Source organism: Cystoisospora suis, assembly GCF_002600585.1.
Source record: "Cystoisospora suis strain Wien I chromosome Unknown contig_5093, whole genome shotgun sequence".
In the NCBI taxonomy this organism is placed as follows: Eukaryota; Apicomplexa; class Conoidasida; order Eucoccidiorida; family Sarcocystidae; genus Cystoisospora; species Cystoisospora suis.
The window spans coordinates 395-9,380 of NW_027157885.1; the positions used below are offsets into that span (position 1 = coordinate 395).

General features: G+C 44.6%; 2 protein-coding genes across 2 annotated transcripts; one reads left to right on the forward strand and one right to left on the reverse strand.

Annotated features, from left to right (window-relative positions):
* Positions 1-5,178: 5,178 nt before the first annotated feature.
* Positions 5,179-8,964, reverse strand: CSUI_008839 (uncharacterized protein). The gene has a single exon (XM_068068961.1). It carries the CDS (start codon positions 6,200-6,202, stop codon positions 5,654-5,656), a length of 549 nt encoding a protein of 182 aa, XP_067919062.1. The 5' UTR covers positions 6,203-8,964; the 3' UTR covers positions 5,179-5,653.
* CSUI_008840 (3-hydroxybutyryl- dehydrogenase) lies at positions 6,370-8,977 on the forward strand. Its single transcript, XM_068068962.1, has 2 exons — positions 6,370-7,703; positions 8,716-8,977. The coding sequence occupies exons 1-2, from the start codon at positions 6,408-6,410 to the stop codon at positions 8,962-8,964; spliced, it is 1,545 nt and encodes a 514-aa protein (XP_067919063.1). The 5' UTR covers positions 6,370-6,407; the 3' UTR covers positions 8,965-8,977.
* Positions 8,978-8,986: the final 9 nt, after the last annotated feature.

Sequence of the window (8,986 nt, forward strand, 5' to 3'; positions counted from 1 at the left end):
AAGAAAGGCATGAAAGAGAGACTGAGTGAGGTAATTTCATATGGAAAACCGCAAGTGCTAAGAGAGACGAGAAGAAGGATAAGAGGAAAAAGGAGAAAAAAGAAGGCTGCTTCTTCTTCTTGCGAGATTTCTTTTTCTTCAAGAGCTCAGACACAAGATACTCTCCTTTCTGTCCTTCCTTTTGTATCTTCCTATCTCTTTAAGAACGTGCTTCATGAAAAAGGGGTTGATAGTCAAAACATTGAGTCCTGCAGTTCTTCCAAATCAAGAGAGAATGAGAAAGATCGATAGACGTAAGCGAAGGGTTGGTCGGTGTCTCATTGAAGGGACACATATCTTTCTCTCTCTCTCATCGGTAAGTTTCTCGTCGACGCAGAAGAAACAAGAGATAAAGGTAAACCTGATGGATAGTGAAGAAGAGACCAAAACAAATGAGATCAGAGACAAAGAGAAGAGGAAGGAGACGCAGGGAGGCGATAAGGAAGAAAGGAAGAAAGAAAGGTAGGAGCTACAGACAAAAGAACGAAGAGAGACGAGGGTCAAAAGAGACGGTTAGATAAAGAAGAGGGAGGACCTTTGGCAGGAGACAAAACGGAGAGGAGAAAAGAAGATAGAAGTGCGATGAATCTCTGGGGGGTGGATGATAGACTTGCAAACCAATTCTATGAGGGCTTTCAAGACAAGGCGAAGACTTCGTCCGAGGGAAGAAAAGGATCCTGAGAGAAAGAGAAAAAGAAGAGAAAAAAGAACAAGACTGGGGAGAGAAGAGGCGGGAAGAGATGAGAAAGCGATAGACTAAATCATGATCGACGGATACACAAGAGAGAAAGAGACTAAGTAACGAAGATGACTAAGAGATCCGTGAACTCAGCCGATACAAATAGACCTTCTTGGAGAAAGAGAAGACGTAAAACGAAGGAGAGGAATGGAGACAAAAAGTTACGACAAACTGGAAAGGTTCGAGAAGACGAGGAGAAAAAAACTCAGACAATCCATGGACCAAGAAAAAGGACGAAAACAGCCGACAAAGACAGACAGCTGGTTGAACTACCACGAGGATGATGAAGTGAGAAAGAAAGAAAGAAGTCTCTCTCCTTTTTCTTCTTCCTCTTCTTTCCTTTTCTATCTCAAGACTTGAAATAAAGAGATAGACAGACAACAGAGACCCAACGAGAAACTTTTTCTTTCACGTAGACTTGGCTAGTTGATGAGGCTGACCGGAAGGCGGTTCTGTGGATGGTGGCTAAAGAGGATGAACGAATGAAAGGAACGAAGGAAGGAAAAAGACGAGAGAGAGAAAGGAGATGCGAGAAAAGAACACAATCGAGATGCAGGGGAGACAAAGAAGCAAACGGAACAATCGACGGTGGAAAAGCCAAAAAAAGAAAACGAAAAGGACGTAGAAAAGAAGGCCTTATCCCGTCGTCACTTCTTTCTCCCTCCCGCTCTATCGCAGCCTTTCCCTTCTATCAACTACCACGACTGAAGAATGTTTTGCATGCAGTCACACAACAAGAAGAACAAATGAAAAAGGAGAGAGAAATCAACCATCTAGCTTGCCTACCGGCTTGAAAGATAAAAGCGAAAACAAAGAAAGAGACACATGAAAGAAAGGTTGAAAAAGATAGATAGGATCCAAAGTGAACTCCCGCCTCTTCAAGCTAGAGTCATTCATCCATCTGTCTCTCTATCCATGCCTATTCACTATGCCGTCAGATATCGTCCATCGCATCCTTCCTTCTCTAATCAAGCACAGGTAAAAAGAACACGGGAAAGGCTGTAGAAGGAAAGATAAGGAAGTTTGTCCTTACATCAAGTCATGAAGGAAGATAAAGCACGTGCAAGAACCTCCGAAGAAGGAAGACGGGAAACCCTCGGCTATCTATCCGGTTGAGCGGCCCACCAGACATCTGTCTCTCTCTCCCGCTTGAAAGTTGGTATCAAAGATTCCATCCATCTTCCTCTCGAGTGAGGTTCTTTCAACTTCTTATCTTGGACATAAAGAAAGAAAGAGTCAAAAAAAAAGAGGGAAGGAAAAACGGTCGAGAAAGAGATGGTCAACACAGAACAAAGACAAGAAAGCAGACTCGTTGCACGATGTGAATGAAAGACGGGGAGCGAAGGACCGACTTATCTCCAAAACTCTTTTGAAACAGAGAGAAAAAACAAGCAGCCAAAAGAGCAAGCTTTTCTTTGAAAGATGATTCTCCTATAAAAACAAAACGAAAGAGCTTCCGATAAACTCCAGCCCGGGCGCGACCGCCAATGACCCCCCCCCTACGCCCGTGCTCTCTCCTCCCCCTACTCGAAAGACTCGCTTCTACGTAACTGAGCTGTCGTCAACCAGCTAGCTATGCGCAGCCATAGAAGATAACTGGCTAGCTGACCATCATGTCACATCTTTTAGTGAAGAGACAGTGTTTGAATTCAGACAGAGGAGACTCTTCTAAAAGAGAGGCATTGAAGAGCAAAGGAAAAGTAATCTTTTTTCTCTTCTTCAGTTTAAAGACGAGACGGATGTCCCACTACTGAAACAGATAGGCAGGCCTGTCACCCCTACCTGTCGGCGTGAAAGCATCTCACGATAAATCTAGGCATGGTTGGGTGATAAACGAATGCCGGAGGGATATTGTCATTAATCAAGAAATGATCGTCAGGGCTCGAAGACCACCGGAAATCGCTGTGGACTTTCCTCGACCGTGAAGTTTTCATAGTGGGCGGGAAGACTTGAAAGAGAAAGCTAAGACTTCGCCGATCCAAGCGCAAACTTCTTCTCCTTCTGTCTCTCTCCCTTCACCTAATACGCAGTGGGGAAAGTCTCGAGTACCTTAGTCGACACAGCTATCTTGTAAGTCTGTTTCTATTCAAGATAGATGGAGATTCACATTGATTCGAGACAGATAGACAGAGGGAGAGTGGCGAACCTTACAGAAGGGTAGATACGATGGAGAAAAAGGAATCAAACCGACCAGACATAGTCAGACAAGCCAAATCTAGATGGACATAGATATCTTTTCTTATCTATAACTACCGATCTGGCGGTCTATCTATGTAGAAAATGTTTGGGCACTCTTGATCGTACCTTGAGAAACGAATCTCAAGTTTTTTCATCAAAAGCAGACAGGAACGGACTGCAGGAGAAGTCTCATGATCGACTAGGAGCTGCCGGACTTCTCATTCCCCTCACTGCGCTTCTGTGAGACAAGGAAGGAGGACGTCATAGTAGAAAAGCTACTGGTAGGCCGGACGGCGAGTAGATTCATTCTTTCTTCATAGGCAATTTCGATGTATAGGCTCTCAGCCAATGTCGCAAGAACAAAAGTTAGAATAGAGAGCACGATGGAGAGAGACGGAGGATCGACGGACAATGTCCTTCGGTAACTAGGGTCTCCCTTTGTACGCGAAGTCAATCATCCTCGTCGGTAGCCCCCCCCCCCAGAAGTCCAGTCGCTAGAATGCGCCTCCCCGGGAACTGTCAGACTTGCCTTCTTTTCTATGCTGTTCGGTGGACGTTCTGAGCGTAGAAGTTTCTGTTTTCTCGTAGGAGAGTAGAGCGTAGCGTATTTTGTCTACACTGGCACGTTCACACTGACGTATGATCTTGAGATGACCTACAGTGCGTGAGAGATGACACAGGGGGGACAGCCAAGCACAAGCGTCTCTATCAACAGGAGAACCATGGCGGCTTGACATGCAATGAAACGGAAGACCCATGTGTGCTTGTCGTGTTGAAGGAGTCCATTTTCTTGGTAGTCCGACAAACAATACACAGCCATTCGACGGTGGGGAAGTCGCTTGACCTCCCCTTCCGCAGCCTAGCGAGATTTTATGCCTGGAGGCAGTACAAGCCTATTATGTGTTTTGACCGGGAAAACTCTTGGAAGTTCAGACGGGGCGGGCAGTGCCTCTGTCTATGGCGTGCTCGGTTTTCACTCGGGTTCAATCAGTGTAGACTGTATCTATGGCTTTTTCATGTCCCACTTGGTGTTGATTCACAGATACATAGAAGCCTGTTGGGATTACAGATGGAGATCTTTCTAGTTCAAAAGACGGAAGAAGATCAAAGAGGCCGGACAAAAAGAAGGGAGTTAACCGAAATGAAGAAAGATGATTCTAGGTTCTCTTCGTTCTAGTGTATGTTCACCTTTCTCTGTTCCTCCCCTTCCTTGCATTTGAAATACGCCAGGGAGAAGAATGTTATGCTTCTCTCACTCAGGACCTTCTACTCAGTCAAACAAGTCTAGTGATCTGAAGTTTCTCAGCTTTCATTGAAATAGATAGCTATTATCCGTACAGCTTCGACTGAAAGAAATTGAAGAAAAGGAATCTATTATCGAGCTTGTAGTGACTGGTATCTCCCTACCTACCTGCAATCCTGTCTGTCAACCATCCGGTGTGAATCACCCAACTGCCTCTCACTAACTCTTCAATCTCATTCGTTCAAATCAGCCAGTCTTGAAGAGTACTAGGGGTGCCTTTCTGACTTGTGTATCGCAAGGTCTTAGTCTTTGTAGCAACAACTTTTCTTCAATAGACTCTTGGCGTCCCCCACTTTCCCTCCTTTCCTTCACAACTTGCATGGGGCGGTGTCCTTTGCGACTTGCTTCAAGCGAATAGGCGTCTCATGTTTCTCTCGAGCTACGAGTTCGTTTCCGATCTACTTTCCTTAGTACTCCCCAAGCCATTTCACCACACTGTTGTTGATATTGCTTTAGGGCGAAAACAAGAATCGAAGGCAAAACGGATTGCAGCATGGCGAGGTACAGAACGAGTGTTTTCTCCTTTAGCAAGGGAAGTTGCCCTCTTCTTGAGAAAGCTCATCATCCGTCTAGCTGCGTGGTATGTGCCAAGAATGATCCATGTTTCTCTTGCAGTAGGGAAGCAGAGCGTCGAAGAAGATTGTTGGCGCGCACTGGTATGAGACCCTTTCAGGTGTATGTGCATACACTCGAGCTGCACGTGTCTGTCTAATGGAGAAGGTAAAGAATAAGAAGAAGATCAACGCAAAGGGATGGGGTGGACGAGCAAAAAGCTAGCTGGACGCACTCCCTCTCTGTTCCACTTTCTTTCAAGTGTCTAGACACCTAGAAAGCAGGACAGAAAGCTATCTTCCCTCCTAGGCATTGAGCTATTTCTTCTACTTTTTTCCTTCTTTTTTCAAGACAAGGACTTCATGACCACCCTAAGAAACTGACGTTACTTCGCCCTGAAGAGAAGGGAGAAAAGTACAAGTAGATACATAACAAGGTCAAGTTGTTTCAAGTGGAAAAGGTAGATGGATGAATTGAACAAGATAGAGCAAGGAAGAAAGAGACAAGGAGGGCGCTTACGAGCCATAGCACCGCAGGGGACTTGCATGATCAGAAGAAAACACACCCTCTTCCTCTCGCGATACTCTTTCATCTTTCTCTTTCTTCTCGTAGAAGTCCTGTTGAAGAAGATCTCTTTCTTTCCTTTTTTCAAATATCTTCTTTCTCGTCTCTCTTATGAACTTTGTATCGTTTGGCCTTCTTGAAAGGCCTTTTTCTCCTATTCTTCTTTACTCCTCGATGTCTATGTATCTCCCTGTTTATCATTCTACCAGCTAACTAACTACCAGCTCACCATACACCTCCTTTCTCCCTCCCTCTCTCAGATGCACAGCAGGAGCTAACTATCCATTCTCTCCTTCGTGAGTCTTTTCTTCGTTTTTTCTTTTGCTTACCGTGCTCTGCCATTCTCTTTCCCTCCCCTCTTCTTCTTTTTCTTTCAGACTCCTTTTCTCCTTCTTCTTTTCTTTTTCTTTTTCTTCTTCTGTTTCTTTCTTTGTATTCCCGTTGTTCTTTTTATCTCTCTCGCTCTTTTGAACGGCAAGAAAACCTTCGCTTCTGACTGTGTGTCTTTCTTTCTCTCTCATACACACACCCCCTCTTTCTTGCTTTCTTTCATGAAGTTGATCCCTCTTTTTCTTGTCTTCTCGACACTTCTTCCTCCTCAAAGCTTTCGTTCCTATCTCTATGTAAATCGACGTCTCTATCTCGGGATCGTCATCTGCCCGACTTTCTCCTTCATCCTCGCTGTTCGCTCGTTTTTCATTTGCCAAGAGACAAAGACAAAGGGAGGGGGGAATCTCCCCGATAAGAAGAAGACGAAGACGTCGCATAGAGCCTTTCTTTCTCATTCTTTCTTTCTTTCTCTGTTTCTCTCCTTCCCTTTCTTTCATTCTCTCCTCTCGTTCTTTCTTTCTCTTAACATAGCAGGAGGAACGAGAAGTGAGAGGAGTTCAAAAGAAAAGAAGAGCGGAAGAAATCTCCATCATTCAGCATTTAAGAGCTAGACTTCCTTCCTCTCGTCTTCTACATTGTCTTCTGACTACAATGACCTCTTTATCCCGTCCTCTTCTTTCTTTCTTTTCTTTAGAGTCGACAATGATGTCTGCTACCAAGAAGACTCTTTCTTCTTCCTCTTCTTTTGCAAGACATCTCTTTTCTTCTTCTTCTTCACCTTGGCCTCTCACTTCACGATTCTCTCTCACCTTCCCATCCTCATTCACACCATCCCACAGGTGTATATACACCTCACGATCTCTTCATTCTTCACCCTCTTCTCCGTCTTCTTCTGCTCCTCCTCCTTCCTCTTCTTCTTCTTCTCCCTCCCCATCAACTCCTCTCCAAGATTCTCCTTCTCCTTCTTCGTCTTCTTCTTCATCTTTTGCTTCTTACTTCGATGTGATCTCCGTCATAGGTGCAGGTCAGATGGGCATGGGGATTGGTCTGACGGCTTGTCGACACCTTCCTCATTCTCAGGTCGCTCTCTTCGATATCTCGGAGACGCAACTCCAGAGAGCTCGTACATTAGCCGACGTGTGGATCCATAAAGAAGTGAGTAAAGGAAGATTAACAGAAGAAGAAGGCCAGTCATGTCTAAATCGATTGTCTTTCTGGCGACTCGATCCCAATGTCTTAGCTTCGCATTATCAACGCCGTGTCTTCTCCTCTCCTGTCACTTCCTCTTCTTCATCGTCTTTCTCTTCTTCTTCTGCTGCTAAAGATTCGGGTGTACATCCAGCTCATTCACATGCCTTTTCTTCTTCATCTTCTTCTACTCCTATTTCGCACTCACGAGGAGAAGAAGAAAAAGGGAGAGAAGAAGAAGGAAAGACTCCTTCTCATGATGACTCCAAGCAGAATAAAACCTATGGCAAAGAAGAAGCTCCGCTACAGACCTCTTCAACTTCTTCCTCTTCTCCCCCCCCTCCATCGTCTCTTCATTTCCATGAAGATCTTCCTTCTTCTTTTTCTTCTTCTCTTTCCCTAAAAGAGACATGCACTTCGCCTAGCGAATGTTTACGTCGGTCTACTTTCTGTATCGAAGCTGTGCTTGAGAATATGACGATTAAATCCTCTTTATTCTCCTATCTCGATACGGTGACACCCCAGAGATGCATCTTAGCTACCAATACATCATCTCTATCAATTACGAGAATTGCCTCTTCCACCTCACGGCCTGATCGGATCATAGGCATGCACTTCATGTATCCTCCTACGGTTATGCCCCTGGTAGAAATCATAAGAGGTCTATGTACATCGAATGAGACTCTCTGCATCGCGGAGAATCTTGCCAGACTAATGAAAAAAACCCCCGCGAGATCAGAAGATCGCCCTGGCTTCACGGCCAATCGAATTCTTATGCCTTATTTGAATGAAGCGATCTTCACATTACAGGTAGGGGACATAGACAACACATAGGAAGGAGGAAGGAGCTTCAAAAGATAGAAATAAGAGGAAGAAGAAGAAGAGAAGGAAAGGTGGAGATGTGGGGGGAAGATAGAGATGAATAGAAGGATACGAAGAGAGGAGCGGGACAGGGTGGGTAATGGAAGAAGAAAGAGAAAGAAGAAGAAGAGGGATGTTGAGAGGAAGAGAATGCGGTATGGAGATGAAGATGATCGTAGTAGGGACAGTGATGGTGTGAATGAGTGGGAGAGAGTGTAGATACACTCTACTTGCCTGTACATTTCGTTGTATCTTGTGTTTCTCTTCTTTCTTTTCGTCCTTTCGGAAAGAGTTCTCTTTACGATATCGTAGAGACGTATGTCCCTACATAGCCCTGAGTTAACTAGCCAAATGAACCCTAAACGACCTGCTGGATATGTGCAGGTCTGGATCTAGACATACATCCGTATATGCATTCTTTTAGATAGATCTCCAGACATACCGATGGGTGTTGAATGAAGCATGAAGATGCTTCTCAACGGCATCATATAGATAGATAGATACATACACTATACATTCTCTCTAGATAGAGAGTTACGCATGCTGTATATGTGTATGGATATTTATGTAGACATTCATGTCTAGATGGAGGGGTCATATCTAGGCTTTGGGGTGGAGATCTCTCTCTACCTAGATGTGCCTACATATAGATATGGATGGATGAAGCGACAAATATATATATAGATATAGACGAGTGTGTCTGTATTGATATCCGTGAATGTAAATACAGGTCTTTGTACGTAGACGGGTGTGTAGGTATATCATAGGCATACTCGTATATTCACGCCTTCTCTATACGGAGAAAAAGTAGGTGTGTCGGTCCCTCTCTCTCTTCCTCTTCCTCTTCTTCTCCCTCTCTCTTTCTCTTTCTCTCTCCTCTCTCTCTCTCTCGGCTTCTTTCTTTCTTTCTGTCTTTGTATGTGGACGTTTTCATCTTTCTGCTCTGCTTGTTTTCGTTCAGGAAGGCCTTAGCACAGCCAGAGATATAGACACCATTATGAAGCTTGGAACGAATGTCCCCATGGGTCCCCTCGAGCTAGCTGACTTCATCGGGCTAGACACGTGTCTAGCTATCATGCGAGTCATCCATAATGAGCTAGGAGACTCCAAGTATCGACCGGCCCCTTTGCTAGTTCAATACGTCGATGCTGGATTTCTCGGAAGGAAAACAGGCAAAGGCTTCTACGATTACTCGAACCTCGACTCCTAACTAAACCACCCAATACTCTCTC

Excerpts from the sequence above, each read along its gene's own strand:
- CSUI_008839 (XM_068068961.1), bottom strand. The coding sequence starts at position 6,202 with ATGAAAGAAAGGGAAGGAGAGAAACAGAGAAAGAAAGAAAGAATGAGA.
- CSUI_008840 (XM_068068962.1), top strand. The coding sequence starts at position 6,408 with ATGATGTCTGCTACCAAGAAGACTCTTTCTTCTTCCTCTTCTTTTGCA. Across the intron at positions 7,704-8,715 it reads AAGCGATCTTCACATTACAG|GAAGGCCTTAGCACAGCCAG; the intron begins GTAGGGGACATA and ends GTTTTCGTTCAG.